General features: G+C 42.8%; 1 protein-coding gene across 3 annotated transcripts; it reads right to left on the reverse strand.

Moving 5' to 3' along the window:
* Nucleotides 1-468: 468 nt before the first annotated feature.
* Nucleotides 469-17723, reverse strand: LOC116940589 (helicase POLQ-like). Of its 3 annotated transcripts, none has more exons than XM_032950594.2 (19): nucleotides 17428-17723; nucleotides 15062-15364; nucleotides 13761-14730; nucleotides 13141-13319; nucleotides 12324-12524; nucleotides 11959-12034; nucleotides 11739-11836; nucleotides 11515-11622; nucleotides 10850-10995; nucleotides 7303-7536; nucleotides 6682-6823; nucleotides 6406-6510; nucleotides 5383-5605; nucleotides 3855-4012; nucleotides 3141-3239; nucleotides 2712-2888; nucleotides 2485-2598; nucleotides 2261-2395; nucleotides 469-1232 (listed from the first exon to the last, which is right to left on the reverse strand). In XM_032950594.2, the coding sequence occupies exons 2-19, from the start codon at nucleotides 15329-15331 to the stop codon at nucleotides 1146-1148; spliced, it is 3522 nt and encodes a 1173-aa protein (XP_032806485.2). In that variant the 5' UTR covers nucleotides 15332-15364; nucleotides 17428-17723; the 3' UTR covers nucleotides 469-1145. The 3 variants fall into 3 exon arrangements, with proteins under 3 accessions (XP_032806485.2, XP_032806483.2, XP_032806484.2); XM_032950592.2 differs by having other exon boundaries at nucleotides 17317-17722; XM_032950593.2 differs by having other exon boundaries at nucleotides 15062-17722.
* Nucleotides 17724-17940: the final 217 nt, after the last annotated feature.

Below are 17940 nucleotides of genomic sequence, written 5' to 3' on the forward strand. Positions count from 1 at the left end.
CATTTGTCTCTACATGTTTCTCTAGATATCAGACACGTGTTTGAAACATTCGAGGACTTGTAGTTTCTAGGAATTTGTATCCATTCCCAGAAGAGACGCAAATATCCGAGTAAAATTTGAGGATTGTTGCCTTTTCAAATTCCTCGTCCGAGTTTACAAATCTCTCCATGGTCTGGCCTCAACGTATCTCGGTTCCTTTCGTTCTCCACTCACCCCCTCTGTGTTCACAATCCCAGCCGTCTGGTCCCCCTTCTCCTGCCCAATCACGAGTCCGTTCTCTTGCTTCTCGCCCTCTGACACTGGAACAAACTGTCCCGACAATCCACTTCACTGTCCATATTTCGTTCTTCTCTGAACTCACTTATTTTCCCTTGCTTACAGAAACTCCCCATCCCCATCATTAACGCCATCATTCCTCTTCCCAACTTCCCGACCCATTCATTACACTCGCTCATCATTAATCACTCGTCACTTTTATCATCGTTTATTTCACGCATCACTTCTGTACAAATAGCTAATTCCTTGTTCAGCGCCTTGGTCAAAGGCTGCAGATGGTAGCAAGTTTTATTAGTCACACATGACATGTGAAACATTTGAGAACAATCCAGTTGTAGTTATAAACTGCTTGATCAGAATTTACTGCAACAGTATATATTGTATTTTAATGGAGTACTGTTTGTAACATGCTCATTTGTGTAAATGTACAGTGCATCGTAGAGTAAGCAGAACCTCTAATATAAGTAATAAATTACAACCCTTTGCCAATCCAATGCTTAACACCTCCCCACCCCTTAAGGTCACGGAGGTTGTTTGACCAAACTTAGTCACGCTGGTCGGTGAAGGTGGGGGATCCAGGACTGGTTCAGATGCCACTGACCACTGATGTTAGCCATGGCCGGGAATCAACCTGGTCGCCGGGTTCATACCACAGTAAACTAATCACTACACTATTTTCTCATGCAAAAATATATACAGTATAAACAGATGCATGTATACATTAACAGCCCTTTAGCAATCCACTGCTGGATGAGCATCTCCCCACTAAACCCAGGATTGAAAAATATTCACAAATTTACAGGAAATTTTCATTTATTATATACACTTAAAATTCAGTATTTAAAAAAACTGCCACAGTAAAAAAAATGTCACGAGAGTAGAAGAGGAAAATCAGGAAGGGCCAGCAGTTCTTCAGCTTCTTCCCTCAACGCCTCAGCCTTCTCTGTCAGCAAGAGCTGGGAAAAAAACAAAACACAAACAGATGAGGCTTAGAATAAATATTTATACTGGAGGAATCCGATGAGCTATTAAGCTCTTTCACAACACATCAACTACACCCTTGGGTGAATTTAGCTATTTCTCATTTAACATTGCTTGGGGTAAACATTGAGCTCGTTGATAACGCGGTGAACATTACTGTGCACCGTCAACCTTGAGGGATTATGCAGATACTTCAGCAATGCCTATGACCAAACCACCTGGAATGTGCCCAGTCTTGTCAGGCCTGAGCCTGGATATCGATTGTATCGGTGGATGCAGGCATGTCTTAACATTAATGATTGCCTTGTATATTGCCTTCAATGTTTTTGGACTAGGTTTCTGCTTAATGTTCCATAAAACTTACATTCATACAATCGATTTGACTACTCGGGTAAGGTAAAATAAGTAGATTTAATAATCCAGTAGAAGGCACCCTTCTGTTAAAAGTACAGAGGTATACTGTCTGAATGGGTTCGAGTTCCTGAATCCAGGATATTGACGCTGGCCATACCTTCCATCGTACAGCATCGTGAAGAATAAACATGACATGAAATTTTCTCACTGACAACCAATTATGAAATAGAAAATTTTCAATTTACGTCAATGTTATGTATGCATATGCATGGATTCTGTAACACTGTCCAACACGCATTGTCCTTGAAAGTATTGGTGAAAACATTCCAAGCTGAACTAGCTGATGTCACAGTGCATGACGTGAAACATCACAAGATTATGGTGCACTAAGTCGCGTAACTTGACCTACAAGAATAATTGTTAACCCGTTTTTTCTCCAAGCTTTGGGCAACCCGTTGATAATTTGTACTGATTTTCTCCAGGTTAAGTTGTTTAAGAACAACATAATTATATGATTTTTAAAACATCTTTATTGGATCATCTTCATAAGAGTTATGATGTGCCTCTCCAGATGGACCACGCCAATACAAGAATGCTTTCAACCAGAGATGGAAAGCGTTTAGAGAAAAAAGAGCAATGGCATGGTTACCTTGGCAGAGAAAACAATCTGCTTGGCCTGCCTGTGTGGCAGGAACTCAATCTGTTGCACCAGATCCTTGGGGTCAGCATTGGCCAGCATTGCCAGGGACTTAAAGCCAGCTTTATACAGTTGCCGGGCTCTGGCCTTCAAGAAAAATAACATTTCAAAATCAGAATATTGTCACTGTATGAACATGTTGCTGTATAATTGATGTGGTGGCAGCATGTCCTTACCTCCTTCACACCAGCCACCTCCATGAGTGGAATCAATTCTGACTTGACACAGTAAGAGAGTTTTTGTGTGAGATCAGCAAACAGTAGTTGGTATGCCCAGAATTCGTCTAGTTCCTTCAGGGTAAAGACAAAGACTTCAGAAGGTCAGTTCACAATCATAACCAGATGAACACGATTAATATAAATGGGCTCTAAGATGCTACTGTGTCCAGTGAATCGGACATTACCTGGCAAAAATGCATGATGCAGGAGGCAAAGGCTGCTGCAGACCCCACCAGGTTTTGAATGAAGCCACGATTTTGGCCAAACTTGGAGGCAGCTTCCCACACTGATGTTTGTTTAAATAAAGCGTAGAGGACCAAAGCCAGGTAAAATCTGTTCACTACTCGCTCGTCCACTGTTTTCTGTAATACCCAAATGCAGAACAAACAATACCATGTTCCATATTACTTTCAAAATCATGACATGATTTTAAATTGTATGCTTTTCTTATACTTTTAAAACAGGTTATCGAACATGTTCATGCTCTACTTTAAACAATATGCGGCACTGTACAATAGCTTTTTGGCAGATATTACATCATTGACATTGTAAAGTAGGTACAGACAATAAGAAAATCTAAAACATTTACATCTTTGGCTCAACAAAGTTGGTACCTGTCTTGTGCCTTGTCCAGCCATTTTCCTGGCTATGAAGCCCTCCGGAACGCCAATGAAAGTGGCCACTTTCTGTTCCGTCACATCCAGCTGATTAAACTACAAAACAAAACATGTCTTAATAAAGTATTAAAGCTTTCGTGACTGCCAGGAAGTGTCTAACTGTGTTGTTGGCCTGACTGGATGTGCTTCACATAATGTTTTTTCAGGTTTGTTGAATTCTCGTCTCTCATCTTTTTGTTGTATTTACCTCCGTGATTTGTTCTTGACACCTGATGAAGATCGCTTGCGTTGTGATCGAAACGCCGTGATTGTTTTTTGTTTTAATATAATTTTATTGTATTTCTACATACGTGACTTTACCGAAAAAAACAATGAGTAAAACATGTCTTGTGCAATGTTTGTAACAAATTAACATTCATTAAGGATATCCTTCAATACAGTGAATGTAACATTTTCAAATGAAGAATAATCCATTTCAAATAATAGTGATAAATTAGCGAATTTTAAAGCTTCTACATGTTGCCCACCAATCTCAATACCCTTATAAAATCTTAAAGGAAGCTATCACTTTCACAACAATCAATCACCTGTTGAGAAGAACGACAGTCATTATAAATCAGTGGGCTATCTATAAATCAACTATTAAATAAAATAGTTATATATATATAGTTACATACATGATGTTCATATCGTGATGCAATGTGTCCACACCTGTCTCATGTACGTATTCCAGTCTGGTCTGCACTGAGAGACCATGTCGTACGGTGTCGCCAGGTAGATGAGGTGCAGGTAGTTATTCAGCACCAAGCCTTCAACGCCCGTTTTTAGATCTCGGTACAGCACGGTACAAAAAGCCAAATCAACGGATCCTGCGAAACAAACGTGACATTAAAACACTGCTTGCATGCATGTGTGCTTATGCATGAAGCCTACTTCAACATAACTTTTAAATTAAATGTCAGGCTTGCCTTAAAAGTGAGATTTATCTGAGCAAAAAACATCTACCTTGTAGTGACATGCTGAGGCTGTGGAACACAAGTGTGAAGTATATTCTTAGTTTTTTCGGTAAAGTCACGTTGAAGAGAAACAACAAAATAATAAAATATATATAAAACAAGTGTGAAGCTTTATCAGTGGCCAGGTGCTCAATAAAAATCATGACGACACACTTAATCCCCAATTTAAAGTGTTATTGTCTCAAAAATTTAGATTTCAAATTTGTTTTGGGACAGCCCAGGGCATATGGCCTATGTACATATCTACAAGCAAACTAGACACTTGTTTTTGGGGGGTGTATATTTATTCAACTCGTTCAAGAGCATGGCGACTGTGGAGATGGAGTGATGAGATCAGTTATGCGAGGGTCTGTGAGGTACCGTGAGGGATACTGGATCATCGGGAAGCATTCATCCAGCAGTGGATAAACAATGACCGATGGTAATACATTTATTTGTATTATCGTTGCATTCATATTTGTTCACAAGAGGTGTACTCCTATTCACTGTGAATCACAAGTATTGTTGCAATGCAAATGCAGGGCAGAAGGAATAGACTGAGGGTGAGATGGAATAGACTGAGGGTTAGATGGAAGGATGTGGTGAAACAAGATATGAGGGTAGTGCCTGTGACTATAAGAAAGTCACAGATAAGCATGTGGAGAGAGAAAAAAATCCAAGCAGCCCCACCCTAGTCAATAATGGGAACATTGGCCTAGAACAGGGGTGGGCAATTCTTTTGACTAGCGGGCCACAATGGGTTCTAAAATTTGACAGAGGGGCTGGGCCAGGGACAGATGGATGGAGTGTTTGTGTGAACTAATATAAATGACATGTAAAAATCATTACATGAAAGGATTTGGCCTTTAACAGGTAGCAAAGCATTTATTTGCAAGGCAATTTAACAAATTCCACGAAATAATAAAATAAATATGCATATATATTTAATTATTTTGTTGTTTCCCTTCAACGTGACTTTACCGAAAAAACTAAGAATATGAATTACTGCAGTCACGAAAGCTTTAAATTTAAATTCCACGAACATGAACAATACAAAAACATGTCGTAACTCCTGGTCAAAGTGCGCCATCTAATGGGGAAATGGGGGCATTACAGGAGAAAGGTAAAATTTAATTTAATAATAATATTTGGACAGGTTCAGCGGGCCAGATTAAAAAGCTGAACGGGCTGTATACGGCCCGTACTTTGCCCATGTCTGGCCTAGAAGCTGAGAAGAAAATTACCCTTGTATGTGGCTTGACCAAGCTTGGTGATCTCCAGCATTTGCTCAGAGGGTGCAGCGGCCCCCTCGGACCTGCTGCAGAGCCTTACCAGGCCCAACTGCAGCAGCTGCTGCAGGCAGTGCCGGCCCAGCTCCCCGAGTTCCTTCATCCCGCCCTCCTGCTGCTGGACCCCAAACAGGGTGGTCTCCAAAAACCGATAGATAGCATCGATGTCCGTTGTGATCTGTTATCAGAAAAGTAAATGAGGGTTGTAATTCCAGTTTGTGAATGAATATTCGTTGCCGAGACATTGTAAGATCGTCAACAAGTAACGCAAATTATTATGCGAGTAGTGGTTCAGATTCATCAATTAAAATTAATCATTGCGCTCATTATACACATTTAATCATGCATGTAAGAATACATTATATATTTATTTGTGCTCTATTATTGGTTTATGTGAACCCTGCAGCCTCTATTGGCATTACTCACCACATGGTTAAAAAATATATATTCTTGAATTACTGCTCCAAAACGTGACAATGTATCAAATCTCAAGGGGTCGAAGCATTACATTTCTATACATATATGCACCATTTATTTTTACTAAACCAATGTCCTTACGCTATATGGTAAACCCAACTTTGATACTCCTAGTGTACATTTCACGAATGCAATGGAAGGTGCTACAAGTGTCAACAGCAAATTTCTAAGGGACGTGCGCATTGTACCATGCGAATTACCAACATAAATCAGACCTGTGACTTCACACAAACAAGCATGATTTGTTTAAAGTCTAAATATTTAACTACCACAAACCGTTTAATATAAAATGTATCATGTCAAATTCATTAATTTGTTGCCCCAACAGTTTGTAAACGTTAAACATTGGCTCCAAAAACACACACAGGTGCCAAGTATTATTAAACAGATGTTTCCTAACGATTTAAATTCCAACTGATGGTTGCTGTGTAACATTTCCATGAAAATGTCAGTGCAGTTCACTACGCGTGTAATTAACCTTATAAGCATTTCAGAACTGACCTTCAAGCCAATGAGTGACAGAAGTAGGCTTTGAACTCCTTTTCCATCCTCATATGTCAGGCTACTCTGGCAAACTTCAAATGGTCCACCCACAAGTGTCACTGCCTAAAAATAAAAAAAAACCATAAAAATCGGTTACAAAGAGCACACTTCTGCTATACAAGAACAAGGTAGGTAGGTCGGTGTGGTCATTTTAACATGACGCTCAAATTTTAAATGGGATGTCCTTCAGCAAATTATAAAATTGTAAGCATGACAGCAGCACAACCGTTCCACCTTGGCCTTATCCCTGCTGTTGACGATGGTGATGCTCTCTCCGGACGAGTCTATCCCTGCCCGCCCGGCACGGCCAACCATCTGCTTGTACTGGCTTCGGCTTAGGAAGGAATTGCCAATGTAAGGGGACCGGAGGATCACCCTGAAGATGGGTGTGTGCATTGGGGCAGGAGGCAGAGGAGACAATCCACAAATTATCAATGAACAAGAAAAACATTCGAGCATAGTTGTGCCGCATAGCACTCCGATGTGCTTTTTGGCTGTACCGCTTGTTGTTTGGCATGACGTCCGACATGTCACCCTACGTGTTGACAGCTTCTTCGAGAACATCATGCCAAACACGCGGTCCAACCTTAAAAATAATCAGAGAGCTAGACTTTGTGCAAGGTGACTGCATACTTTTTATTGCGCTATGCCAATGGCATCTGCATGGCGAATGAGTATCTAGATTGGAGGCGCACATCTTTTATTTACACATTTTAAACATCTTTGGTGTGCCAATGATTGACGGCTAACTTCACAGCGGTTATGTATATATGTTGAACTTCTTTCGCGCCGTACGTAGCCAACCGTGCTAAATCGGAGATGCGGCTAATACAATGCACCGACTGAGGTGGCCACCTGCGTGCCGGTAGATTGACGCCAGCCGCCAGCGTGGAGGTGCACGTGAGCAGGCAGAGCGTGCCGGCCGAGTAGGCCTCCTCGATGAGGCGGCGCTCCTCGCCCGGGAGGCCGCTGTGGTGGTAGGCCAGGCCGTAGGGTACGGTGCGCCGCAGCACGGGACACAGCTCCCCGTCGGCCTGCAGCTCGGCCAGCAGCGCGCGCTTCTCCTCCTCGCGGTGCTGCAGGAACGTCCTGCGGAATGTGGGAACGCGCCGAAAAAGGACGGTTCGGCCGATGTTGCCACCTGCAAGCAGTTTCTCCTCTCCAGACGGTGTCATCGATAACTGCTGTCAGTGCCTGTGAAGTCCGTTTGTCAATCTACTGCTGGATGGGGGCCTGCCCACACCAGTGTGTGTCTAAAAGATGATTTGACCACACTTCACGCTTGTTCGATTGATAGGAGGCATAGATGAGGAAGCACAGCAGTACAGCTCAATTGTATTTTTCTGCACTGCCCACAACGTAGCCCCATAAAGCCATATGCCAACCTGTATTTGCGTGGTGTTCACCCATCCAAGCATTTTCTAGTTTCAGTTCTCCTTAGCTTGAGATGACAAAATTAGGTGCATTCTGAGCGATTATTATATTGGCATTGCACACAGTACACATTTAATAGTGCATAGTGGCACTATTTGGAGCATTAGCACAACGTCAAATAATCTAGAGTTAAGGTATTTGTGACAAGAACTTAACACTCTGAAAGATGCAATATTGACTGGTGTTGGTAATTGTTCCATGTCAACGCAGCTCGAAGACACTGAACAATGCTGCAGGCAGTCCTCCACTGCCCGTACTCGCGAACCCGTTTCCATGAAATCATTTTTTTACATCGACTTAAAACGTGAACTCGCAGTTGCAAACTGAACCGCAAAACTATTTTGTTCAGAAGAGTGATCCCCCCCCCCCCCCGAGATGTCACGAGTCGGTCTGGCGTGGGAGTGAGCGTTTGCGTGCGTGTGATAGTGCGAGTGTGGGGAGCGGGAGTGCAGCGGTTAGCGCGCTGCGATACGAAAGAGGCGACCCAAGTTCGATTCTCGCTCACAGCCAACAACCGGCACTTGGTGTGTCAACATCACCGCTGGGGAGACAAAGGCGGTGTCGGACGTAGTTTTGGCCACCCACCCCCTCATGTGCCAATACCGGTCTACATAAGTACTAAAATTCTAGATTTGAAGCTTTCGTGACTGCAAGGATCCATACTCTTCGGTTCTATTCGGTAAAGTCACGTAGGTAAAAAAATGAAACTACAAAAATCACAACGGCCACAACACAAGCGGCCTTTCATCAGGTGGAGGGACCAGACTGTCTCGAAGACTGCGCTGGAGTGAAACAGAGCCAAGCTCAGACCACGACCTTTAAGCTGTGTGAGAGGGATTAGGGTGCCTTGACAAAGGAATTAGCATAAAAAAATAGCATTTGATTGGCAGACTTAGTATGATGAAAGGTGCAGCTCAGTGATCGGCGACGGCAATGCAGCCGCCTGTGCTGCGAAAGTTTGGGGTACCATTACTTGAAAAAATATACTGTACCAATGAAAATTTGTTTAATGTTTGGTTCAATTTAGAACATCTTTCCAATGGTTGCTTAATTTGAAACCATCTTCTCGGTTGAAGAAAACAAATCTCAGAGATTTGTTCACGAGGCAATTCAGATCGACAAACACAGACACAATTTCAACCGAGAAGATGGTTTCAAATTAAGCAACCATTGGACAGATGTTCTAAATCGAACCAAACATTAAACTAATTTTCATTGGTACAGTATATTTTTTCAAGTAATGGTACCCCAAACTTTCGCAGCACAGGCGGGTGCACTGCCGGTGCCGATCACTGAGCTGCACCTTTCATCATACTAAGTCCGCCAATCAAATGCTATTTTTTATGCTAATTCCTTTGTCAAGGCACCCTAATCCCTCTCACACAGCTTAAAGGTCGTGGTCTGAGCTTGGCTCTGTTTCACTCCAGCGCAGTCTTCGAGACAGTCTGGTCCCTTCACCTGATGAAAGGCCGCTTGTGTTGTGGCCGAAACGTCGCGATTTTTGTTTTTATTTTTTTACCTACGTGACTTTACCGAATAGAACCAAAGAGTATAAGTGCTACTCCCTAACAGCACTTGCCTGTACAGTCTCTGTTAAGGCTATATGGGGGATTTTTGTCTTTGTGTGCACGTGTGTGAGGGAAACAGTAGTGCAACAGGTTAGCGCGCCGTGCCACCAACCTGCCTGTCAAAGTTTAATTCCCACTCATGACCAACACCAGTGACGATTATCTGAATGGGACCTGGGCCTCCCCTCGATCGCCTTAGCCTCAAATGAGTACCTGGTGGTGTGTAAACATTGTCACGAGGGAGACAAAGGCGGCCGGGCGTAGTTGTTGGCCAGCCACCCCCTCGTGTGCCGTTCCGAACTTCAAAGGTGCTCGCTAATGGCACTAGCCGAGCGTGGCTCTGGCCACTCACCCCCTCGTGTGCTGGCCTTCATACGCTGTGTTCGCGAACAGCACTTACTCCAACAGCCTATTAAGGCTACACGGGGGATCGTTGTCGTGTGTCTTTGTGCCCCCGTGTGTTTGTCTGTATGTACGCACGTACGCACGTGCAGTGTGTGTGTGCACGCAAATGAACCTTATGGCGGGACCCCGGGGTCCCATAAGCCCCCAGCTCTCGCATAAACTGCGTTTGCGACGTCATTTTATGTCTGTTGAAGGCGACCGATACGGCAATCTATTCCTCTCGACGAGCTCTACGCGATGCGCTCAGCAAAATTTCAAAGTTTTATTTATGACTATGGCAATTTTGGCAACAATGGGTGCTTGGTGAAGAACGAGAGGATTGATTTCTGGTGGGTTGCTGCGTTGATGTGCGGTGGGGCAGTTGCCAAAAATAAATTACGATCTTTACTTCCGTTTATTCGGGACCCCGGGGTCCCGCCATAAGGTTCAATTGTGGTGACTCACTGCCCCCCCCGTCCGACTACAACCTAGGACTCAAGGTATATGAAAATAAAAACGTGTTTTTTTCTATTCATGTTACTTTCTTTTTTGTTTTATTTACAATACAGTACTTTTTACAGGATCACATACAAATGTACAGTATTTCTTATTCATTATGAGTTTAACAATGTTTTCCTTATTGTTGAACTCTAACACATTTCGCAACACTGACCTGATGGGCATTTAAATACAGCGCATTATTGTGTTCCGTTCTTATGAATCGTTAGACTTACGAACGGGTCACAGGAATGAATAAGGTTCGTAACCCAAGGACTGCCCCGTAAATTAAACTTTCCCTTGAGGATAATAACCAAAACAATTTTGTACAGATGGATGTGTAAAAAAATAATAATAAATGCACAACAGCCTTCAAAAATTTTCAGTTTAAACATGATGCATTTTTGCATTAGGTATTGAAAATATAGATTGTATTCAAGCAATCTCTCAAAACTCAAGTGTGCATGTTCAAGAGGTATACTCTGAAAGGTGTGAGAGTGCAATACAGAGGTACATACTTTGCCAGGTACTTGCAGATCATCTCTGCCACATTCTCACAGTTCTTCTTCGTGGGGCAGAAGACAAGACAGGAGTGAGCAGGGATGACTTCCGTCACCAGAGCCACGATGTGGTCTGGGTCCATCTTCAGCATTCCGCTTGAGTACTGTTGTCGCAGCGCACAGCCATGTGTGAGATCACTACCCTAAAATGCTGCTCTGCTTACATTCATCCCTGTACACTTGGGTCTGTGGGCCCTCAACCTTAAGTCTCTTGGCCACGACGTAGCACAGGGGTATGCAACCTGCGGCGCCTTGGGCCACATATGGAGTGTGGCGTGGTGACAATTGGCCAGTGAGAATCAGGGAATGCCAACGCTCGGCAAACAACCCGGCTACCGTGATGGCCCACCCCACAGGGACCTAGACGAATTGCAAAGTGATTCATTCTTGAACAAGGTTGCACAACCATTACATGTAGCCCATCATGAAATGTCAATGGACATAACTATGTATTTCACAATATAATCAATGTCATTGTGGAGAATATAAATAACAAAATTAATAAGCAATATCTCCTTTCTCTAGTCATCTCTCCAGATATATATTTCACAGGTTATTTAAACTTAAAAGCTGTTAAAAAGCTTACGTGCATATTTTACTTTCATTAATGTCTGTGCCCTTACCTTGTAGCTGAGCAGCCGGATAAAATCGAATTGTTCTTCTGGACACAAAGCCTTGTTGTTTACCCCGTAGATAGAGTCTCCAAGCTTTATGTACTCTCTTAGCTCGACCTGTCAGGATCATTGCAACCGTTTAGACTTTGTAAGAGGTGGAAAATGTGTACCTTTCACACATAAATTGTGCAACATTTTAATGAAAATTAAATTTTAAATAGTGTGATTCTTACCGGCCGAAAATCGTTTGTGTACAGCTCCGCATTCAGGAATTTTTGCAAGTCATTTATGTTGCTCAGAGTGGCACTCATGCCAATGATCTGAGTTGTTTCTGCAATTAAATCAAGCAAATGCAACAAGACACTGCATCACAGGTGAAACTTAAGCACAAAAACGATGCCTGGAAACAAGCAGCAATAATGTATGATAACTGCAGGATGAGAACAAACGTACTTGATGTATACTGAACTTTGGCCAGCGTCTGCTCCAGGGTGGCCCCACGGCTACCACCTTCACCCAACATGTGCAGCTAAATACCACACAACAAACCATTAGTACGTAATGAGACTGCAAATTGCAATGCACTTACGTTATAGCTCATGTGCAGCTGCTGGGTGGACTGTTGCATCGTGGGACTGAGGAAGATGGCGGTGGCTTGGGGATGCCCTCATCCAAAGTGGATTTATGATGGCTGACTATGACGATGATGAACATGAGCAAATAAGATGTATGTTTATACGAACATTAATACATAGCATTTGGTATGACGTTTACAGGATACCAATATTGGCTGTGATTAAATAATGAATGCTGCATACCTCATCCACAACGATCAGCCCAATCTCCTGCATACGCCCCTCCTCTAGAAGGGAGTTGACCAGACTGTGGGCTTTTTCAATGGTGGCGATATAGAGAGAATTCTTCTTTCGTTTTTTTCGCGGTGGCATGCGCCCCTTGCTTCCTGCGTATTCCTCTATGAATATTTCAAGCTCCACACCAAACACGGACAGGCTCCGCACCTGTTAGAGCAGCAGCAACATATCACAATTGTGTGACTTGTGGGAATCATTGATGAAAACGAGATTGTACTCTACAACCAAGTATCTGTTCCTAAACCAAGGTATAAATGAAGACGGAAATATTAAACGAGACCTCAAAATTCCCGGCTGCCTCAGTTGACTTATCTTGGAGGACCTTACAGTAATGCAAACACAGTGTCACCAATTAATGTTTTATATTAATGCCCACTTGATTATAATTGTTCATCTACTAATCACTCAAGGAGGAGCAAAATCACATTGAGTAGTACACTTCACTATGAACTATGTTACCCGAGTTCATTCCCCAGCCATGGCTAACATCAGCTGCGAGTGATGTCTGCATCGCTTCTGGGCCCATCCTTCAACTACTTGCAGTGACTAGCATGGTGTAGTACGGTCCAAATAACCCCCATGAATGGTACAGCGTGGGATTAACAGAGCTGTAACTAATGCATATATTTAAAGAAAACAATAATCTCTTGCTTAACGTAACAATGTACACGAAAGATATTTAACGATTATATGAACAATGCATATGACCACATTTATACTGCTGTGGCGGTATGGAAATGCGCGTGTACAAAAAGCTCGTTACCTTTTCCTGGACAATGGCAACGTAGGGAAGAATGAGCAGAGCGTCTCTTCTCTTGCACAGTAGCTCCCTCAGCATAAGGATCTCTGCTACAAGCGTCTTGCCGCCACTTGTTGGTAAAGAGTAAATAAGATTCTTTCCTTGTCTCACGGAGTTCAAGGACAAGCAGTCGTGCTGCCAGGCTGTGGATAATATGTAAACATAAATATATATTTTTTATTAAACACACCAGAGAATCTGAAAAAAGTGAATGTGCCAATTATACTTTTCAAACGGGTGTTACAGATTACGAGAACAAAAACGCTGATTAAAATGATTAATTTCAGTGTGCAAGACCTCAAAAATGTTTCAACCATTACCTAATGTATGAGAAATTGGATTAGACTTGACAGTTAACATCACTACACTGGTGATAATGTGTAAACTTTAACAGTACGAATAAAAAAATCAGTGATATGCTGTTATAAAAAAACAAATTACACCATCTGATTTGGTAAAATACATCCATCAAAATTCCACCACGTACTATTAAATTACCATTTCTCCCACTAGAACAAAAATATGCTGGCATTATAAAATCGAGACAATTTGGTGTATGTTAGTGGGAAAAAAGCACATATTACCGTACAGCTCTTTAATGCCACGCTGTTGTTGCAGAAGGCTGTGCACCTTTGTGGGAAGACCATAGAAAGGACCAATCTCAAACTGGCTGTCATTGGCACAAGTCTCCATGGCTATCTGCCTCTCGTGCGACAGTGCAGATTCCTGCAGGTGCCTGGTGCGCGACACCACAGGAGTGGCTGCCCTCGCGTTTCCCACGAGCGTATTTTTGATGCGATCTCTTATGCTCATGCCCTTATTGGCTACATCCGTGGCTACTTTTATATTTTCCAGTCCAAGCACATTTTTTGAAGAACTGTCAGCTCTTCCGCAAGCGATACGGTTAGCCGTTTCACTAAAGGCAGCATTGGTTTCATTTGCTTCCTCTTCCGAATGTGCAGAAGTACACGTGCGTTTTAATGGTTTTCTGGTAGTAATCGTACATTCTAAATCATCCTTTAAGATATCAGCCAATTTTTTTTCATCCTCTGAATTACAAAAACGTGTTTTTGCATCAGCTTTAGAATTAGACGTTAATGTGTGAATGGTTTCATCAAGCTTTGGAAGTTTTGTATTTTGAGAACTGCCTCTGGGCAAGCTCTTAATGTCGTTTTCTACATTTTTTGTGTTAAAACCGTTATGCAGCTCAGACTGTACATTTTGTACGAAGTGTACAGAACCCACGCTGTCATTAAATTCAGTCCTCTTGATAGTCTTCTCTTTCCAGTCATTTGGCAGAAATTGTTCCACATCGTGTGTTTTCATTTGACCAATATTGTCGCAGCCCAATGCACTCCCACTAGACAAAGGAGAGTGTTGCACAAGTTTCTTGGGAAGACAGTTTTGTGGTTCTGGGTCTTTCTGAGTAAGACTGAACGTCTGTGAACAATTGTCTTGGTTGTGCTGTTTTTCAAGTGCATCCATGAATGAGATGTCTCCTGCAATACTGTCATATTCCCCAAACATGTCATCGCTGCTGTCCTCACCATCACACTTCAAAGAGAAAAAGACATTTACATCAGTAATGACTATCATGGACAACTTCGAATTCAAATAAGTGTGAGTGTGTGGGGTGCGGCTATGTAAGGTGCCCTGATTTTTCATGACCCTATTACTTCCTCTCCACAGGTGACTGAATGTTGGGAAAGCAATGCAGAAAGTTAAATACATGTAAAGAGTGGATTGTTATAGGTGATGGACATGTAGAGGCTTTGAAATATAAATGCTTTCTAGATATTTTCCCACTTATTTTTATGGTTCTTGTGCTGTATCTATAAATGGAGCATCCTGTACTCGACTGTGATTTTTTTTCTTCGTCTTTTACCTCCTGCACCTCGCAGGTGTTGCCTGATGAGCCGAGCTCTTTCGTCATGATATCTGCGATAAAAACTTGCGACGGGAGCTCTTCGCGATCATCAGGAGGAACCATGAATTTCAAGTCCACACGAATGGGAATCCGTTGCCTCACTCGGATGTTTGCACGCCCACTTTGGCTTTGATCCACACAGTGCACCACGACTTTGTCTTTGCTAGGTGTGAGACCGGATTTCTCTCTGCCGCGTTTCAGAGAATGAGACACTTTCCAAATCAGCATTCTCACGTCTCTGCAACTCAAACATTACCAAAACTGACAAGGGGCACACCACATTATTAATTACAAATACGAAATAAACTTTGTGCTGTTGTAAAAAGTGTTTCACAGTTCCAGCAATGTTTTACTGACACACAACCAATGATTTTCCATTGATCTAAATTCCATACCACAGCTTAAACTGCCAGTCATCTATAATTTGAATATGAATAGATTCAAGCTCCTGGCTATAAATAAAGGGTATGAATTAGCTATCACCGCTAGTGTTGAGATTTAAACAGCGGTTGTCCATTGATTGGCCAGCAGAAAGCATACCATTTAAATTAATCCAATATACACACACGTAAAATTAATGTTGCCATTAGTCAATCCAGTGTTGGATGAACCCCTTCCCCACGCTTTGATGGTCATTGGTGATCACTCCACTTCACCACGCTGGTCAATGTGGATTTGCGACGGACCTGTTCAGATGTCACTCGCCACTCGTGTTTAACGGTGCTTGGGTATAAAACTCAGGTCAGACTCAAGATTTGATTTCACCTGATATAAGGCTCATTGAGCTAAGCAGCGATTTCACAGGACGAGCAGGAGCAGTGGCGGATACAGCACATTGCCGCAGGGAATGCGCAAACAAGCGTAAACATACAGGATTCTTTGGGTCTTTCGGTAAAGTTTTAAGTCAAGATTTAAGCGTAAACACAGAATCGGAATATGATGAGCTATATAGCTCTTTTTTTTTCACAGATGTCCAGTAAACAAACATTATTCACACGAAATCTGCCAAAATGTATTGCAAACAGGACAAACAATAAATTGTGTTTTTTTTTTAAATACAAATCCAAACCAGTCCCAACAAAAAGTTCGCTGTGTTCCCAGCTAAGTGCAGTAACCGTTGCATTAGAGAATGTCAATAACAGGTCCCTGCAGGGTGGGCTGGTAGGAACATTGGCAAAGTAACGTCACGGTGCCTTCGAACTTCGCCTCGCAAATGGTATTCGGCTGTGGGCTGTGTGTGAATTTGCCACATCCCCAAAAGCGAAGTTCGCAAATGAGATAATGTGACTTCCAAATGTTGGGTGCAATAAGACATATCAAGTCTCTGCGCTGTCTATTGCTGATTTTCCACCCAACAGCACGAGATTTCACTTCGTTAAGTATTGAAAGGGGACGGACGGACACATTAATCTATTGCAGGCTGGTACACTCAGTTTACAACTTCGTTCCTACCAGTAAAAATTTAGCTCAACGCTGGTTTATATGATTTACGACTGGTTCTCGTGGAATTTCCACGAACGCCTCAAGACTGCTAGTTTTAACATGAGCAGCAGTGCATCTCTTTTAAGTATGACATGCTGACACACTGTCAATGCTGTAACTTAACGAGGCAAATGTTGACTTAAAGCTTTCGTCACTGCAATAATTAATATTCTTTGGGTCTTTCGGTAAAGTCGCGTGGATAGGTTCAAAGAAAAGAACAAAAAAAACTACGTTTCAATCGTCTTCCTGAAGACGACCGCTTGTGTTGCGATCGAAACGTCGTAGTTTTTTTAAAAATGAATATTTTACTTGAACCTATCTACGCGACTTTACCGAAAGACCCAAATAACATTAACGAGGCAATCCAAAAAGAATAATCATGCAGCTCTTATTACAGTACTTTGGCTGTGTCCTGGGCCGTGAAGCTTCGTTATAAACTAAGAATATGAACACTTTAAGAACGGTTATGCCCGTCGTTACAGTGGCACTGCTGTATGGTGTGCATATATTTAGAGGCTTTTAAAATATTAATTGAATTTGATGACCCGTGTCACTGTTTGCAAATGTGACTACTGTTGTATCCCGATCTATTTAGTTATCTCCAGGTTAAACAACACCAAACTCGCGTCAGACAAAGCTGCAAACACAACATAAACGCACACCCACAAGGTTTCGAAACGTTTATGCGTTACGGTTACGAGTTGCCCCTTGCGTAAAAATAAACATCCCACCTCGCGTATGCTTCTCAGAGGCCGAAGACCCTACCCCGCACCCCCCCGGCTCGCCTGGAAGCCCCTACCGAGGGAGACGCCACCCAAGGCGGCCGCGCGCCGCCCGCTCACCGAGGGCGGGGTGGGGGGGGGTGGTGCACGTCGTCGTCGAGTAGTCGAATGCGGCAGCGGTCGTGACGACATTCGCCCTTCAATACGCTTCTTATTCGTTGTGTGTGCGCGCGAGCGTCATTGCGGCGCGTTTAAATAACGAGGCGCAGGATGGCGACAAATTTCGCCTTCGAGTTGACGAGCCGTAAATTGCGCAACAATTGCCCCGTGTTGTGCGTCGACGAGTTCCGTGAATGCGTTTGAAAAGGAGCTCGGTGATTGGGCGAATTTGGCAGCCAACCGGCGTCCAGGAATCGTGCGCACAACGTGCCACACGAGCGAGGTTGTAACAACAACGAACGACAATGATGGCACGCTAATTCGCAAGAACAAGAAGCCCTATGTCCCATACTCTTTGGTTCTATTCGGTATAGTTGTTTTATTTATTTTTTACCTACGTGGTGTGGCAGCAACTGGAAGGCCGGAATAGAAAGTGAAAAATAAAACCTACACATGAATGAGCACTCAAAAGCT

This window comes from Petromyzon marinus, chromosome 9 (assembly GCF_048934315.1).
Source record: "Petromyzon marinus isolate PM22_M1 ecotype Great Lakes invasive population chromosome 9, UKy_Petmar_22M1.pri1.0, whole genome shotgun sequence".
Classification (NCBI taxonomy): Eukaryota; Metazoa; Chordata; class Hyperoartia; order Petromyzontiformes; family Petromyzontidae; genus Petromyzon; species Petromyzon marinus.

Coding starts and splice junctions, on each gene's coding strand:
- LOC116940589 (XM_032950594.2), bottom strand. CDS start 15,331: ATGCTGATTTGGAAAGTGTCTCATTCTCTGAAACGCGGCAGAGAGAAA. Junction 3,240..3,854: donor GGAATACGTACATGAGACAG/GTGTGGACACAT, acceptor TTTGTTTTGTAG/TTTAATCAGCTGGATGTGAC. Junction 2,889..3,140: donor CTGGACAAGGCACAAGACAG/GTACCAACTTTG, acceptor TGGGTATTACAG/AAAACAGTGGACGAGCGAGT.